The 19320-nt window shown below is 38.5% G+C and overlaps 1 protein-coding gene across 2 annotated transcripts in view; it reads right to left on the minus strand.

Moving 5' to 3' along the window:
- The window catches only part of PEX5L (peroxisomal biogenesis factor 5 like), a 100123-nt gene that overhangs the window by 20930 nt on the left and 59873 nt on the right, over positions 1 to 19320 (minus strand). The window contains exons 3-7 of one of the 2 annotated variants that reach the window (XM_041467753.1): positions 16147 to 16212; positions 14237 to 14341; positions 12871 to 12909; positions 2083 to 2194; positions 24 to 233 (exon numbers count right to left, since the gene is read on the minus strand). In XM_041467753.1, coding sequence (XP_041323687.1) covers positions 24 to 233; positions 2083 to 2194; positions 12871 to 12909; positions 14237 to 14341; positions 16147 to 16212 — 532 coding nt within the window. The remainder of the gene's footprint in view (positions 1 to 23; positions 234 to 2082; positions 2195 to 12870; positions 12910 to 14236; positions 14342 to 16146; positions 16213 to 19320) is intronic. The other variant, XM_041467754.1, reaches the window with a different exon arrangement.

Here is a 19320-nt window from a genome sequence, read left to right on the forward strand (position 1 = left end):
TGATAAAACAGCTGCACTCTTACCTAAATCTAGAGAAGACTTGTCTGCAACTCTGGCAGCCTGGACTTTCTGCTCAGAATCCACACTGATCAGGTCAGGATTCTCTGTCTTCTTTCTGTGGGTTGAAGCTTTTATGCCTTCAGTTCTTGAAGGATTCTCTGATTTCTTTGCTTTGTTTTGGGTTTGTAAGACAGGTTCACTAAGATCCAAGAGATCCAGACCTGTTGATAATACTTGGAGACAAAATGTTAAAATTCAGTGTTGTTTTAATTCAAATAGCTCACTTTTTAAGATTTGTTTTAATTGGGGAAAAATATTACTGATGTGTTGGCATTTGGCTAGAGTAAGTGTGTATTTCCTGGCTAAAGATGATGACCAGTGTATTAAAGTCTGCCTGGGGATTTCAAGTGCTTAACTGAATGCAGTTTAGTGGATTTGCAAAAAAGGCTTTTCCTCTGAAAATCTTAAAAGACATCTGAGGCTTTATGGCTGGAGCCTTCACAGGTTTTCCTCCTTTGTGAGGGTTCCCTGTTCAATTGAGCTTTTAGATAAGATTTGCTTTAATCTTAGATTTTTTAAGTCCTGGAAACAGCTGCTTAGGGCAGTGCTGTTGTGCCACAATCCATTTGGGAATAACTCCCAGGGTGGACCTGGGTCAAAAAGGAGTGAAGATATTTATTAATGTTTTCTACTACTGTTGGTGTTTGTCCTTTGGGCCATAAATACTGGATATAAAGTCTAATGCCATTTCTATTAAGGACTGTCTCAGTATGAAAGAAATGTTCAATTTCAGCTCCTCTTTTAAAATTTGACTAAAGAGCAACATTCACAATTCTTTAGCATGTAAAAGGTAGAAAAACTCCTTTTTTATCATCGTGTTACAGGGCAGGTGTTTTTGACAGATCAATTTGCATTACCTCTTGCAGTGCTTTATCTGTGTTCTTGGAAATCACTGAATTTCATCAGTCTTCATAGAATTTTTTTTTAAATTTTATCATTAAATAAATCTAATTGACACCTCCACCCCAATCTGATAGATAGTCAAGGCAGGTGTAAAATTTACAGGTAAATTAAAAAAAAAAACAAAAAAAACCACCATTCTTAAACAATTTGAAATAGCTCTATTCATCCCTGTAATATCTTCAGCTATTCTTTTAAAGGGAAAAAAATATTACTTACAATTGTTATCTAATTCAGTACTTCAGCTTTTGTACTAGAACTTGCATGCTGCTTTAGACACAATAATTAGATGTGCAGATAATCACTCAGCTGTCAATTATTCATTTAATAATTTGCATGGATATAAATTTTAATTAAATGGTTTCTAACAAGCCAAGTCCTTTCATGAGACAGCAAGAGAGCCCAGCAGAGCAGTGCTGATGTTGTCTCAGCTGATCTGCTCAACAGCATCGATTCCCTCTGCACAGATACCGAGTAGGAGTGGGCTGATTTCTAAAAATACTTCCAAAGGACAATATACTTCAAATAGAATTCAGTATATTCAAAAGGTTTTCAGGATTCGCTCTTAGATGTTATTACTGTCTCTACTGCCTCGTTACAACACAAAGGAGGTAAGAAATGTATGAGATCCTTTCACTAACAAAGTGTCTGAACTCAGCCTGGGTAAAGTGTTCTGATACCTCCCCCCTTTTTCTCTCTGACAGCTCATCCAAGATTTCATTTAAAAAAAATTATCTTTCTAGAGTAAGGAAAGTGTTTCATTAAAACCAGACTAAATGTGGGTTTTCCCATAGGTTAAAATTTTGCAAAAGCAAATACAGAGAATTGATTCAGTCTGATGTGTACATCCTGTGAGTCTTAAACAAATTGCATTAATTTCAGCCCCAAAGATCTGCTGGAATTGATGTGATTTGAATCACATCAGATTTCCCCTAAAATGTAGTGAACTAAGTTTTTCTTCTAACAGGTCAGGCAATTACAATTTTACAATTTTAATTTGCCAGCTTGTGATTTTGTGCACACATTAACAAACCAAGAAATCACTTGACAAAAATGTTCCATAGTGAAGCTAAAACTAAAGCTATTTTTCTCTAGTGAGGGATAGTAAAGAATGTTGTTTACCTGCTGTATTCGATGTTACAGGCCTTGCAACAGCTTCTGGCTTAGTTTCACAGAGAAAGTCATCAATGGAGGGGCTCAGGAGGGGTCTGCTCTCCTGCTGCTCATTCACCAGCTAGCAACAAAGAACCCCAGGTCACAGAGTGTTCTTGGGATGCAGAATTTACAGAAATAAAACATATTCTCACAATATCATGTGCTTTATTTTTAATTGTGAGAGTAAGATATTGCAATTAGATGATGCACAAATAGCACTGGGATTAAAATAAAACAAAATAAGGTTTAGTTACTGTTTTGGGGCAAAATTATATTGCAGTTTAAAAAATCACACAAAAAAATAAAGCAGCAAGATGATTTTTCCTTAGCAGTTATTGCATACTATTGCTTATAGGGCTAAAGTTACAGGGCCTGATGCAGCTCCCTTCAAATCCATGGTGAAGTTGCCCTTCTCTATCACCAGGAGGCTAAGTAGGGCTTTTTTCATTATTTTTAAAAATTTTTTTAGAAGAGCCCTTTTTTTTCCCTTTCCAGAAGTATCATGCTTCCCCACAGAACAACAATTTCGTCTTGCATTATAAGCATAAATAAGCATTAGCCCACTAAACAATAACCTGCTGAGACAGGAAACACTTCTGTGCCATAAAATGATGTGTGAATGACAGTGGATGGAGCCTGGTGAGTGTATGAACTTCCTGCATGAGTTCTAACTGTGGGAAGACCCATAAAATGCTTTTTATTTATGAGCAGTTTTCCATTTAAAATTGGATGAATGCACTGGTGTTCTGCTACCTGACAGAAATCTCTGTATTACAGTCTATTTAATGCATCAGAATTAAAAAGATAAAACCATACAAATCTCAGAAATAAAAGTCTCCTCTTTGCCATCTTTCTCTGATTAGAGGATTAAGCTGAGCTGGGGGGATGTCTGATGGTGTGCCCTGCACTTACTTTATCTTAGTACCTTGATTTCTTTATCTGAAAAATATGTTTTCCCACTGTTGCTTTTGTCTGGAGGTCTTTCAGCTTTATTTTATCCTCTCCACCTTCTTCTCAACCTTCTGTTCTAACTCTTTTTCCATGGTTGAATTTTCAAAATTTTCTCTCAGATATGTTAAAATTTTTAAATTTAGGAAGATAACATGGACTAAAACTGGCCAAAAAGGATATTTACTCACCCTCATGTTTGTTAAATACTGGCTCTGAGCTACTCCAGCAGCAGGATTATCTCTAAAGTTATTACAGCAAACCAGATTAGATTCACTGCTGTTCAGTACTTGATTTCTGTATTGCAAAGCTGCAGCAAAGTACTGGAGCTGTTGAAAAAACAAGCCCACTATTTTGATGGATCAAGCATTTAATCTGATACCCAACACTGACTTGCTGTGCTGCAAGTCTTGCACACCTGCATGTGCCCAGGGCTCAGAGCTCTGCACTGACACACCATTTCCATGGGAGGCAGGTGGGTGAGTGCCTGCCCAGCTGCGTGCAGCACAACCTGCAAATGTGGCATCTGAATTCAGAAATGTGGCAGTGATGCTGGCCCAGACTCCAAGGGTGCTAAACCCAGACTGCAGATGCAGCTCACCAGGGAATTCATCATGGGGGGCTTAGCTCTGGGTGGCCTGTCCAGGCTGCTGTCTCATTCAAAGCACAGAAGGCACCTGCTTAATTTGGCAAATCTCAACACTTAACTGGAAATTGCATTTATATCAACTGCACACCTCTGATTTCCATTATCCCCAGGTCTACAAATTTACCTAATGATTATATTTAGGACTTAAACAGACCTAATTTTTCCTTCTATGATTTGGTGACAATACTTACTCATGACTATTTTGAAAAACATGTGGATGCCTTAAATTAAGAGTTGAGTCTTTTTCCAAACTAATTTTAGTATTTTAAAATTTTATCCCGATGTCAGCAAAAGCTGCTTGTATATATTTTTCTTTCTGAATTTACACGGCATAAAGAAAAGTCCTAGACCATTTGGAGAGGGGCAGGAGGGAAAAAAGAAGAGGTTCTGTAAGAATCATTGAAAATGTAAAAACTTCATAGGAAATATTCTGTTTCTGTGTCTGTAAGACTATCAATAGGGTACATTATCACATAAGAGTCAGATGCTTATCAAGTTTCCCATTATATTCCATGGAAATTTTCTTCAATTGGAAAGAATGGGGGAAGGATGAAATGAAGAAAGGTTATGAGAACCAAGGTACCCAAGCTCACTCATTGCAGACAGTGAAGAATAGAAAATCTGAAGACAGCTGGAAAGGCAGTTTATTGCCCAAACCTGCTGCAGAGGTCAGAGGATAAACTCTGGGAAGACCAGAAATAATGTTAAGAATCAGAGTGATGGAGAGGAAGGAGACAAGACTTAATAAAGAGCTGAATTTTACCAAGGTCTAACTGAAGTATGAGGTCTGAGAATTTTTTTTTTTCCTTTTCAAAGATGGTTATTATGTCTTTAGAATTTTCTTTCTTGTGTTCATTAGATTTATTACATGCTAAAAGAAGACTATAAGAGTTTGGCTTTCTTAGGTTAACAAAATGAAGGTTGAGTAGGACTGCAGTTATTCTTCATGTACACATAAAGGGGGATTGGTCAGATGACACTGGAGGAGCAAAGTTATTTCAGCTATAGGGAAATGCTGGCCCAATAACAGAGTTCTAAACTGGGCATGAGAACATCTGGTCTGGGAATTAAAGGAACTGAACTATCCCAGCACTGAACTCTATGAACACTATTTTTTTCTTACTGCAGGGGGGCAAAATGCCCAACCATTTAAAATGGCTTTTTCCAAGCCTTCTACATCACTGTTTATGATGTGACTGTGACCCAGTGGATCCCTCCTGGTCCTGGGTCCTATCCTCCCATGGCTAAGGACTAGAAGCTGTAGGAATATCTTATTTAAAGTTTTCTTCCTGTGAAAAATAATCTGCTTTCAACTCAAATATTTTTGTTAAAACAGATTGCAAAACATGACCACATCTACTAATTCTCAATAACACAAACTACCTATGTGTAGCAATAGAAAATATCAGAAAAATTCTATTTTGATGTGAAGCAGACATTTAATGATGAATTAAGACTTAACAAGTCAGAGTGCCATGAGATGATATTTTTCCATAGAGAAGTGGGCAGTGGGGTAGGTTTCTGACATTACTCTGTAAGAAATGCCACTTGTTAAGTCCTTGGTCTCACACTTGGAATTTCATTTTACTGCCTCATATACTGTACCAAATTTATCCCTTGCTTAATACTGCACAAGTTATTAGAGTTATATCAGGCATGAATTTGGAGTAGTACATAAAAGATTTATGAGATGAAAACTATGATCTATATTAAACCAATAATTTATGGTTCTCAAGCACCTTTCAGGCTAAAAATCACAGAATGCCTTAAAACATTCATGAATCAAGCCTGGCACCACCACAGAGCTGAGGAGTATTATCTCTGTGTTGCAGATGAGGGGAGCAAAGTGAAATTAGGGAAGTGACCCAGCATTCCTGGGTGTTGGAGAAGCAGCACTGGGGGCAGGAGCTGATCCCACACTGGATTTATGTGCCCAATATCTGTACACATGCCAAGAGGTGCAGACTCAGCCTGGGAAAATGGGGATATCTCAGTACTAATTTAGCCAGTGGGCGCCATAAATTCTCATAATGTCTCTAGGAACTTAAATTCTCTCTATAAGATTCACTTTAATTAAAGAAGAAGCCCACACACTCCTTTAATTGAGGGATATGTGAAATCTGTGGAGGCTGATATTTCCTACTACCAACACATCTGAAGACACATCCATAGTGTAAGATACTCCTAAATTCAAACGAGTCTTCTGGGAGCAGCACAGCAGAAAAAGGTGGTTTTCTTACCCCAATACTGCTACTGTAATTTTTCATTCCAAAAAGCATGTAAGTGGAGCTTTTGGGTGCTTTGGGAGAGATACTAGGAGAGTCACAAGTGTCTGATATCAGCCCCACTGCTTCAAAATATGCAAAGCAAGGATCATTTAGCAGTAACTAAGGTATGGTCCCTCCATCCCCTTTCATATTCCCTCCTACTTCATTCCTGATCTTGATCTGTTTGCAGTGCACAAAGCCTGCTGGTTTGTTTTTTTTTTTTTAATTTTACTAGGGCATAACATAATGCTAGTCTTTAGGATAAATTATTTAGACACTAAATTGGGAGGGTTTCCAGTCAGGCATGGGCAGCTAATTAGCACCTATGTTTTGAGCACAGAGTGAACTAGTTCTCTTAAATTAAGTGCCTAAATTCCCTCCATGTTCAATAGGGAGAGATAAATGCCTAGAAAAGCTACTCCGGAGGGAGATTGTGTCTGCCCAATTTAGGCTGTCCCTCAGGAGGCTCTCAAAGGCACCTAGCTTTCCCCCTGCTATATATGGGATTTATTTTAGAAGGACTGCCTCAAAAAGCATCTAAAATTTAGATGTAATTTGCTACTGAAGTGAGTTGGATTGAATTTTGGATTGGATCCATTTTGTTGCCTGAGCCTGATTGAATTACTCACGGCACTAATTTAGGAAATCCCAAACTACTGCTGGGTAATCCCCAGTGCAGTTCAGCACCAAGGCTGCTCCTGGGCACTGGGACTTTTTCCTGTTGTGCCCCTCGGTGTGGTGAGAGGGAGGCAGGGCTGCCTCGGTGCCAGGAGCTGCTCCAGAGGGCTCAGAGTGAAAATGAACACGTGGCCACAGGCGTGGGAGAAGGCAGGAAACATTGAACTCAGGTTTTCTACTGGAAAAATGCTATATTTGAACTTGTCTGCTCTTTGGGTGACGCTTGAAAAACAGGTACAAGAGTCAGATTGACTCCAGCAGCTTTTAAGTGCTGTGCTTAGGCAGAGACACCAGCTAATTTCAATCACTAATTGTTTTTATGATGCACAGCAATGGTTTCCTGACAGACACCTGGCACTTTGGTGGCACTCACACAGGAGGAGGAAATCAAATCAATTGGAGGAAACAAATCAGCTGATTTCTACTACCTGACTCTTTCTAAAAACTGATAAATGGGAACCCCAACTAAGAATGTAGGTTATTGTTTTCTAGAGCATAACTGGAAGTATTGGCCTGACAGTCATGTCTGTGGATCATTATCTTGGCAGGATAAGAACTGGAAGAACTCCTTTCCTGGTTGCAGAGAGGTGTTTGGAGAGGGAACTCCTGGGAAACTGAGCAGTCTCATGATAAAAGTTAAATTGCATTAATTTTGTTTTTCTTCTTTGCTCTCTTTTATAGTGTGCTTATAAAGATTTCACAAAAATTACTGCTTCACACTTTATTTACTCTTGTGTAGTAAGCGTGATTACTTCTTGGCGCTTTTTGCCCCATCCTTGTGCCAGAGTGATACATTAATTGTTCTCTGTCACTCTGCTATGGATGTATGTCCCAACGAAGCTGGCATGAGAGCCAAATGTCTGGTTTTCACCAGAGGAGGGAATCTATTAAAGTGGCACAGGGTATAGCTGAATTCTGCCTCACCTGAACTGTGGGAAGCTCTAAAACTGGGATGAGTTCACTGCACCCTCCTGCAAAGAGCTCTCTGCAGGCCAGCCCTGCCCGCCAGGTGATAACCAATGCTCTCCTGCTAGGCAGGAGGTGTGGGTGAGAGTCGGAGGTGACAATTTCTTACCTGAGATCACACACGCCAAGTCACCCCAGCTGTCAGGGTTTGTGTGAAGTCAGAGAAGCTGTGGGAGTGTTGCTGCAGACCCTGCATTGGATATTTGAATTCATGTGCCAGCTGTGTTGTTTAAAACCTTTTGTTTATGTTGCATCCCCATAAAGAGCAGTTGCACTGCCGGGTGACAACTCTTGTGATCTCTGTGTCACACCAACACCCTGCCTGTGTTTCTACGCGCTGATCTGTGTGTATTGTTGTAAAATTAAACATCTCACAGCTCAATATCCCCTTCCCTCTGTTCAGCCTGGTCTGGTGAAAGGAGGTTTAACATGGGAGCTGTGTCTGGCTCCTGCATTTTGGCCTGGCTCCAGCTAAGCACTTAAACACGCCCTGCAAAACCCAAGGTTAAGCACGTGCTTGACTGTCCTGCTGGACCAGAGCCGTGGGGGAAGAGGAGGAAAGTCACTTTTGTCACATTTTAACTGTGACTGGCAGTTTGGCCTTTACCCACACAGAAATGTGATTTATTGTAAATCTGCTGGTTGCACTCATGCCTGCATGCTCCGTGCACTTCTTTAGGTTAAAGGAAGCTGTTCTCAAACATGGAGTGCCTCTCCCACCTGGGTGTTAGAAGATTTTATTTATCATTTGGCCATGAGTTTTCTTTGTGGTGTTACCTGGTGATTTCTGGTTTAGCCTCTCCCCTGCCCCATGTCATTATTTAGGCTGAAGATCTACAGCAGTGATCAAAGACAACATTTTGTCATCATCACAGATAATTTGAGATCCCTGCTACATTTTTGCATATGGGCTGTAATTGCTCGAAAACCACATGGATTTTTTTTTCTTGTTCTCTCTGTGGATTTTTCTTCTCAAACAAAGTTCTGCAGCATATCTAGAGTTAGGCTGTGTTTTTGGATGTGCTGCTGAGTCTGGTCATAGCAACCAAATCAGAATTTCTTGTTAAATGGCCTTTCCCTGTCATGGCATGTCTGCTGTTTTGGGATGTTTTCAGCAGATTGGACAGCTGGAAACTCATAAGCTGTTAGTGAATTGCAATTCAGTAGAGCAGTTTCACTGAAAAAACAGCAAGTTCAGTGAATCTAGAACTGTAGCACATGGTTTGCAACTCTTTAACAGGGCAGTGTATTCATACTTGGAGTATTAATAAATGAAGAGCCAAGAAGTTTCTGAAAAGTAACTGCTATTACTTAATATAAAAACCAGAGCTAAACTGGTTATATTATTCTATTATTCTATTATTCTATTATTATATTATACAATATAATATAATATTTTATTATATTATTCACAAAAATATTATTATATTATTAAAAAAAAAAGTTTGTCCAATCTTTCTGTCCTTAAGGAATAGTAAGGAACTTTACAGTGTATGAAATGGTATGGGTAATTCTTTAACTTTATTAAAAAAATACACCATCAATTCCTATGGTAATTTCAAATTAAAATTGTAATTTTGTGAAAAATGTATTTAATTTATGTGACAGAGAGATCTACATAACTTTAGGAGAGCAGCCAATTTATGACATTTAAGCATATTGTCAAGGCAGTCTTATTATACTCATGAGAATATTCCTGCTGAAATTATGCATACGGCCGTAAAAGCAATAAATGCTGAGCAATATTTAACTTAGAGGTAAAGAATCAATTAATATTTGCACTGCTAAGCATGCATTTATTTCTTTTTGTATTTCTTTTTTTTGCTCTTCATGTATTTACCCTGTCCTAATAATAGATGAAAAAGAGTTATCAGAAGGACTGAGGATGTGTTCCCTGATAAAGTACTCAAAGCTTTTGTAAAAATCAGATTTGAGATGTATAGAACACACTGCTAATAAATTTATCATTAATCCTTTAAAAAGCATTAAAAAAAAATAGGATCTCAAGCCTAGTTATCCTAAGATCAGTGAGGAAATTGCCACCATTCTCAGAAGGCAGATTGGAATGTACAATGGATTCTTGCACTCCAGACTCTGATAATGACAATAATTAAAACTGGCATGATTTTTGCCTTCTTACCTGAACGTATTTGACTTAAAACAGAGTGAATTCTGGTTTAGGTTGGTGTAAAAGAGAAGGGAAGCTAATTACATCCACAGAAACATCCCACCATTCTGCTTTAATCTTATTGAGAACACATTGATGGAGTGGGCTGGAAGTCAGTGCAAGCCTAATGCTAAGAAGCTTAGAATGAACATGATTGATTCAAATGGGACTGCAAAGTTTATATGGAAAACTGTGATTATGCAATCAAATTCATGTAGTGAGCCCTTGATACACACATCAGAAAATCTCCTAACAACATTGGGAGCTGAATATTAGCTATCTTTAATCTGTTTCCTTTATAAAATGGAATGGAAGCATTTAAAAATCTCCTGTCAGAGACTTAAAAAACCCCAAACAACCCACCAAAACCCACAAAAAAGCCCCAGAACAAAACAAATATAAGAAAAGCCTAACAAAGCAAGCAAGAAAAAAAAAAACCCAAACAACTAAACCTAAGCAGAAATATAACACCACTGCCAAAATAAGTAAATAAGTACATACATACATATATACATACAAACAAACATACAAAAAAAGCAAATGAAAACCAAAACACCAAAACAGTGGAATTTAGGCAGTGGAAATGTTGGACTATTTTTTTCACAAGCCCTTAAGCAAATATAAATGTGCTTAGATCAACTAAGTATTGGCATGCAAATGAAGTTCCCTTAGAAAAAATAATAATTCCTACCTTGAATACTAACTAATACCTTATAGACCATTAAAAAAGCCTTAAGCATCTGGTGGAGTTAATTGGGGGGTAGTCATGAAACATATCTCTTTCTCTGACATGTGCTGTAGCCTGCATTTTTCACAGGGGAGGATGAATTTCAGTGCGTTTCTTATAATGCAATTCCAGCTTTTTAAATTTCTTCTTTCCAATTCAAATTCTAAACCCTAAGTGTTTTGTGGGCTAACTTTTTAAATGATAAGTGCTCGAGATCAAAACTGTGCTCTGAGCAGAGTCTGTGTGGGTCCCATAAATTCTAAGTAGGCACCTCCTCTATTTTCCAGTTAAGAGTAGAAGTGGGGAATGGCTTTCAAGATAAACTTGGCTTTTCCTTTTCCTATTCCTATTGGTGAAGTTTTCATTGTTTATATAATTCCAGAGTATATTTGCCACAGGACTTTCATGGACATGAATCCCCACGCTGCAGTTCTTCTTTCTCTCTTTTGGTTTTGTAGGGATCCTACCATGGGTATCTTTCCAACCTCTGTACTCTAATAAGGAACCTAAATTAGGTTTGATGGATCTGGGACAAATAACTCTGGTGACTCTGTGAGATTTCTTTTGTTTGCGCTGGCAAAACATTTAAGCATGAACATTTTTACTGCTCAATAAAGCAGTTAATCATATTTTAAAGTATAAGTCTGGGTCGAAGTATGTGATTGAATCAGATCCTTTGAAGTTCACTGACCTGTGGTAAATTGAGAATTTCATGGCTGACTGCACAATTAAACTTTGACTTCAGGGCATATTTAGGTTTAAATTTCTCATTAGGAAGTAATTCTGAAGCAGGATTTTTTTCTCCTGACAAATGCAAATAAGTTGTGTGGAGGTTAAACAAAAATTTTATTTTGCAATTAAAACCAAATTTATGCATAATTTTTATAAATTATTTCTCTGCTTCAGGTAAAAGTAATTGGTTCATAGCTTAATATTCAGGTAATCTTTGAACCTCCATCAAGCTTTCTTACACATTTTCTAGGATCATATGAAAAAATATGAAAAAATTTTCTACTTTTCATTTGTCCCAGTCTCTTATGAATTATCTTTTAAAAGATAAAGGGAGACAGCAACATGGATAGAGTAATATTCTACAAAACCCTATTAGAATTGAAAGATCAGTCTCTTGGTGCTTAAAGTATTAAATTTGGCAACTACTGAATCCTTTTTCACACCAGTAAGTGTGAAGAAAGTGACTTTTATAGAAGGTAATTGAGACAGGAAGACAGGATTACAAAAAATAGATCCCGAAAGGTCCATTCAATTACCAGGAATACTCCTCTGCCTGCTGTAGTACACTCATTACTGCTGGAATGCTGATTGAGATTCCCAGTTGCCATATACTGCCACAGCCCCACAGGAGTCTGCAGTACATTTTTGGTTCATGTTATTTGAAGATTTGCCTCTAGTTGTGATGATATAAAACCATATCTGATGGTATAAAATAATCTGTGAATTGGAAACATAATTTAAATTTAATTCACAGTGTTTATTCAAAAAATAGGTGTCATATTTTAAAAGCTGGGATTTTGCTGGGAGCATTACAATAAAATGGGACTATTTATCTGTCTTGTTCTGTGCTGGATATGTTTTTACCACTTTCCAGATGAACAGAGCAAAGAAACATATGCTGAATTACAAATTCAGGGGCGCATGTACATTATCAAAAAGCAGATTTAGAGACTCTTTGTTTATCAGATTCCAATTATGCTTCCTGCGGAGTCTGTCTCTACAGCCAGACATGATTAATCCTTCTTTCATCAAGGATTTTGGAGATGGGGGATTTCACTCGTTTTTTCTCTTGGAAAAGCCAGTGCTCTGTCTGGGCTTGATCCTTGCATTTCAGTTGCAGGTTTTTTGCTTGGGTAGCTGAAATGTTGGAGCAGCATGGGCACCTAATGCATTAAATGACTCCCTAAGATGTGGACCTGCCCACGCTGGGTTTGGTTGGTGGTGGGACCTTTGGAAAAACCAGGCTTTACTCTCCTGGCCCTTCTGGCTTGGGAAGTTTGCAGTCAATCTAGAATTTGTTCCCCCCCCCGCTCTCCTGACCGTTCTGGCTTGGGAAGTCTGCAGTCAATCTGGAATTTGTTCCCCCCCATGAGCAGCAACCACATCCATCTGTTTCATCATGTAAGGAGCAGACACAGACACTGGGATGGGGATGGTTGGCACAGCAGAGCGTTTTCCTGCGAGGATGGTGGGGATGAGGGGTTCACACGGACACACTGCAGGGACAGCTTCTCAAACCAACACTTCAGCCACAGTTAGGGGACAAACGATGGATGCAACGTGGTGGTACAACTGCACATCACACATACATGATGCAGAGATGGCTATGGAAAATACTCACTTTTTCACTTGATTCTGCTTCCTTTTGGCTTCTGCACCCCTTTGGTGCATAGCAGGGAAGTAGGTATTTGTGTTTAGTGGAAGAAATTACACTGACTAACAGACACAAGCATTTTACTTATAAATTTATCATAGACTATTGCTGAGGAGACTGACAGACAGCCACTACAAATGGTGTGTTAAACATTTAATGAACCCAGGCTGAACTCCTGGCCCTGTTGAAGCCAATGGAAGTTTTTGCATGTCAATCTTTTTTGGGGTGCAGTGAAGATTGAGAGGTTGAGAGGGGGTGGCATTTTATGTGGGTTTCTAATTACTTTGTTAATCACTTAATGGAGAATTAGAAATGAAGCCTTAAACAGAGCATCTTTTTCCTCTGTGCAATTCCTTCATAGACATTGGAGTTCACCATGAACAAAACCTGGTGTTCAACAGGGGCTGAGGAGGAAGTGCCAGACCTGGTTTCCAAATTAGTAGATGGTATTTCTAGAATGTGTATTAGTGCAGCATATCTGCGATGCTCTGCTAGAGCAGTACGTGCTGGTGTGTGTGCATCTTAGAACTTTCTAAAATACAGTAGCTGTTATCCTAAATCATGACAGGAATAAATCAGGACTGTGGATTTCGTTTAAGGCTCTCATGTAAAACTAGCTTCCAGCAATTTCCATTCCTGATGAGCTGGAAGTATTTGTGTGCAGTAAACACCGGCAGTAAGCTAAATGCACTTGCCTGGGGAACAAATTCAAGTAAGTGAGCAACATGAGGGAATAAAATCCACTCTCATAACAGGAGTGCTGTGGTTTACAGTAGTGTTCAGTCACTGTCTTTAAGAAACTAATGGAACCACCAAATACTTGGTGGCTACTCCAAGGTATGTGTAAAGTTTGGTGAGGGGACGTACGTCCTTCCTTTGATTGAAGGTGTAGAAATGAAAGCAATGAGATGTGCCAAGTCACATATTCTGATCCAGACCAGGAGCAGAACCCCAGTGAGAGCTTAGGAATGGGATCTGAGATATTGGAAATGACACTACTGTGAACTGCGTTTCTTATTTTACATATGCACTGAATGGGAATATTTTATACATGAATCGCAAATGAGTATTTATGGCGTGACAATTGATGGCATGAATTAGAACCGAGATTTTAAACTAGCTTTAAAAAACTTTCTGGTAACTGGACTGGGGGGAAAAATGCATTTTTGTTTAAATTTTCACGTCAAACCATCTAAACCCCCAACATTCACCCCGGGCTATTTTCCCCCCTCAGTGAAGCAGCGGGATGCCGCTGGCGCGGGATGGGTCACCCAGTGGGGCTGGGGACTCGCGCAGCGCCCGCGGCCCCCTCAGAGCCCCGCGCTCTGCCCACCTGGGATGCCACAGTGAGGAGGGGCTTTTCTTCTGCAGACTCCTCCCTCGGAATCTCCTTCATCACCATGGCCACAGCCTTATCGGCCGCCCTAGCGCCTTTGCCCTACAACAGCGAAACCAACAATGGCGCCAGGTCAGCAGCGGGCTCCGAGCACCTCCCGCGCGCGCTCCCGACCCGGCCCGGCGGGAGGCCGGCCGCGCCTGCGCCTGGAAGCGAAGCTCGGTTGGAAGCAGAACACACACACACGCTGGTTAAAAATAGTAAAAATTATAATAATAATAGTAATAATACAACAAATGGTGGGTCAACCCAATGGTTAAGGAGGCAGTTGGGGTCTAGCCGTGGTCGGGTGGCTCGTTCGAGTTGCCCCAATGAAGTCAACAGGAATCCGGCACTTTCCTGCTGGGCCAAGGCCTGCTGGAAGTTTCCCTGTGCCAACCTTCTGCAGGATAGGATCACCAGAGCAGTAGGGGTTGGAGGATCAGCCCGTTGATTTAATTTTAGTTATCTAAGTTTATACCCAAAATACCTCCTCATGAGTTTTTTCTGGTTTTTTTCTTAAAAATAGCATCAAGCAGAGTATTCAAATAAAGCACAGTTCCTTGTTGTTCACTGAGGCAAACTCTCCCTGAAACTTGAATGTATAATCTGGACCCACAGAGTTTATAGCTCTAGTAACATTTTAAAAAGCAATTTACATCATATAAACAGTCTGGGTTTTCGCTAACAGAACATACGGAGCCAAATTCTGCCATCGTACGCATTGCTACAGCTCTCCCTAAAATTATCATTGTTGTAGAACTTACTGTAAGGATTTTTTTTTTTAAACTTCACTTTTCTTAAACTTCTCTTAATGCATTGTAAATATTCTGGACAAGGTTAAGATATTTTAACATTATTTACTATAAATTAGCCAAATAAAAAGTGCACCAGTATTATGTGCCATGCTGTTTGATGCCATTCTTTTTATTTAATGAGGCTCTTTATCATCTTGAGTTCTCATGGGTTTCTGTATCTTGATCTTTGGTCTTATTTTGATCTCTGTCTCTTGCAAGTGACAGAGAAGGTTGGAGCTTACATATAAAGCATCACAGCAGAGCTGTATATACCAGTGACCCTGGGCAGGTCCTTATTATTATTCTTTAAAAGCTCCTATTGATTTCCATGGAAGTTTTAGCTGTGCAAAGACCGCAGGATCTGGCTCCATAAAAGAAGTATTTTACACTGGACTTAAATATATTTAAATCCTTAAAAGTCTGTTAACAGAAGGGGTTCTTTGCTAAGACATCATATAAAAGAATTATCTTCACTAGCAGTATATTCTGTGTCAGGTTAACCCCCTGTCCTGGGTTGACTATTGTTTATACCAAACTACAGATGGTTTCAGGAACGTTTCATCAGTTGCAGGTAAAACCATTGCGTACTACTGCAGGTTCTAAATGGGTTTTATTACTGGTCAGGTCAATATTAGATTAGCTTGCTTGTGCAACACATCACAGATACCCTACAGAGAGTTCTTAGCATGCTGCAAGAAATTCTCAGAGCAGAAGTGTCATAAATGATAAGCATGCTGGACTTGTGATGCCTTTGATATCCAAAGAACTGCAAAGTCATAGTAAAATTAAATATATTAAATTCAATGAGAATTACATTTAATTGGTAAGCATATCAAAGGTTCTGGGCCAATTACGTGTTTGTTCATAATTCACATGACATATTCCAGGTCTATGAAGCTTGTTTCCAGTATGACACATGAGCTATCATTAGCTAGCACTAATAGCATGCTATTGGTCTTTATAAAATGTAGTCCTTTTGTGCTGAGTGCTAGAACAAAATCGTTTATCAGCTAGGAAGGATGCATTGGAAAGCATGCAGTGCTTTTTATTTCTTGCAGAGTAAAAACCCACCAAAGCAAAGGTCAGGTCACTTTTTTGAAGACAGAGCCACTTTTTCTTCAAGGTTTCACCTACTGCCTGAAAAGAGTCATGATACTCGTATTAGTGCCTGCTGTTCATCCTCCACACACGTCACTGCAAAGCCCTGGGAGTGGCTGACACCAAATACAAAATCTGTCTCACCACTTTAAAGTGGCCATGCTACAATGGAGAAAAGCAACCCAAAGGATACCTCTGTGCTATTTTTAATGAACAGACTTAGTTTATTTGCTGGGCAAAGCAAGTGATTTGATGCTACCTTTTTTTAAAGTCAGATCTTTAACTTTCCTAAAAGCAAAACACACTTTCCTGTGTGTAAGTCAGGTTGACATCCTTGCCTGGTCAGCCTATGGCATGGGAAACATTTTTAAAGTAGAAGTTGGTAGTAATTTCCTGGTTGCCAAAGAGAAAGTCAATGCAGTGGAACAGCTTAAATTATCAGATTCTGCTGGAGAGGTACACAGGGGAGCAATTCACTGGAAGATGCAGCTTTTCATTCTGTTGACTAGAAATTAATATTGTTGTTCTATGTAAGAGAGGTAACCTTGAAAATTTTGGTCTCTCTTCCCTGCAGTGACTGTGTAGCCAGTTCTTGCCTATGAAGCCATTAGGCTGAAGAACTGGAGAGAAATAAAATCAGTTTTCCCGTGGTCAGGATGACCTTGTTATTGTTGTCAACTGCAGCTGAAGTGAAAATCTCCAGCACATTTATTACAATAAACATTGAAGAATTATTATTTTTTTAAGGTGCTAGTTACTTAGCCTCTTTTGATATTAAGTGTTGTTTCTTAGCATGCCAAAGTGCCTGGCACAGCACTTATTGCTCAAACCCTGTAATTCTCTAACAGCTAATTTTAGACATGCCAGAACTTCAAAACAAACAGTTTGTTGGTACTGGAGGTTTGCAAGGTCAGTTACTTTCTCATGTAAACCATAGTTTAACAATTTAGTAAATTAATTTCATCATTCCCTATTGGTTTGCAATATAGAAATGGAAACAATTGTGATGTAGAACATGACAACCCATGTGCAAATTATGACAAATGTGAATTGATGAAGGAAAAATGTATTAATTGTTTTAATGGAACGTACTGCTTAAGGGAAACTGAAAAATGTGCAGTATTTCACTATTTGATACAATAAAAAAAATGCAACAGTTCCTTTAGGTGGTATCTCCAAAGCAAAATAAGGAGTAGAGTTCAGAGTATTCCCCTGATACTAAATATTATAACAGCATTGGGTTCAAAACTTAATAACAATTTCTCTGAGCTTTTCCTTTGGGATCAGATAATGGGTAGTAATAGACATTTCCATAGGAGTATGCTGATTTAGCAGGATTTTGTAAGGAAATACTTTTATTCTGCTGCAGTTTCTGAATAGTTCCAAATTCAGTTTTGTACAAGTCACACTATTTAGATGTAGTACTTAGTAATGAGTATTTAATTAAATTACTATAAGAGTATATTAATGTAAATTTCTAGTGCAGCATAAAGTTGACTTTTTTAATAAGTGATGCATGTAAATTTGTAACTATGATTATCTATGAAAAACTTTAAGTACTTGGGACCAACAGATCACCTTCATGTCCTGATGGGCAGATCAGAATGAAGGCATGCTCACACTTGAAACATTACTATTTAGAGCAATACTCTGTAACTCTGCAATTATTTTCTTCATTACACTGATTTGCAAATTTGTTCTCGTGTATGTTCTCGTGAAAAGCCAACAGCCAGTGCTTTGTAAATGTTTAACATTTTGACAACAGTATTTAAACTATAATGATTAATTGCAGAAATTATTTGTTGTCATCTATGTAATAAAAGGATTTTATCCAAAACCATTTCATAATTATAAGATTGCTTTTGACAAATATTTGAGGTACTTGAGTCCTAAATTCACTTTTCAGGAATATTTATAGCATCTGTTCTTGTAAGAAAGTGAGCAGAAAGAAATGATCGGATTTTCTTTTTTTTTAACATGCATACATGAAGAAAGTATTCCTTCGTTACATAGACCTGTGTCTGTGTAATTTATTTTTTAAAGATCCTACCAAGCTGTTTCAGCTTTAATTGACACACTACAATGCATCCCTGTTCACAGAAATCATCTCAGCGTGGGCATATTTAAATTTCAACTTCGGTAAAATAGAAGTTTTAAGGCAGTTTTCCTTATAAAGAAATTTAATAGATAAGTTTATCTATTAAAATTTATCTTCAGGCAGTGCTGGTATGGCAGGATTACTGGTTTCATGGGCATCTCCCTTTCTAGCTGAGGAGAAAGAGAATAACATTTATAAATGTAATATAAATAATAAATAAATGTAATGCCAAAAAATATGGCCAGATGTCCTGACCTTTCCCACTGGGCTGTTGAACTGAAATGTTTGAAAACAAAATAAAAACAAAACCCACCAGTTCAGGACATCTTGAAGTACCAGTCTGCACTTTAAATACCTTTAATAGTTTGAGAGGGCTTTTGTAAAGCAAACTTTATGAAAGATGCATTAGTGAGAACTTGAAGTTTGAGGAGGTGTTCTGGAGAAAGATCAGGGAGTGCTGCTGAACGTGTTGGATCTGGGAGGCTTGGCTGCCCTCCAGATCCCCCAGCAGCTGATGTATTAGAGTACCAGCTAAGCAGCCTATTGCAAATGGCTTTATGCTCCACAAATCTTCTTGTTTTGTGCAGTTAAAAAATAAAAGTGAAGGGAGAAACTTGGCTTTATTTTTTTAAATCATGCAGCGCTAAGGTTTTTACCCCTCAAAATGAGCACACAGAGCTATGCAATGGTACCATGGGAGTTCCAGTCTCCACAATACAACTGTGAGCTCTTGATTTACATAGGATCTGTTTATTACTTCAAATTTTTCTTTTCTCAGGCTTTTGTGTTCATGTTTTCTGCATATGTCTTTCTTCTCATCTATACTTTTCTACTTTTTCCTAATGATGTTTTGTCTTTCATTTAATATATAATTAAAAATAATGAGGAAACATATGGTATGGCAGTTTTATGGATGAATACAAGATTGATATTTAAACAGAAAATTCTGTTTCATCAAATCTCATGGTAGTTTTTTTATTATGAGCCTAATAAAGTCAAGTATGTGTCTAAGATAAATGGGAACACAATTCCTTTGGACAGTGCCCAGT

Source organism: Pyrgilauda ruficollis, unplaced genomic scaffold (assembly GCF_017590135.1).
Source record: "Pyrgilauda ruficollis isolate IOZ18807 unplaced genomic scaffold, ASM1759013v1 scaffold21, whole genome shotgun sequence".
Taxonomy (NCBI): domain Eukaryota; kingdom Metazoa; phylum Chordata; class Aves; order Passeriformes; family Passeridae; genus Pyrgilauda; species Pyrgilauda ruficollis.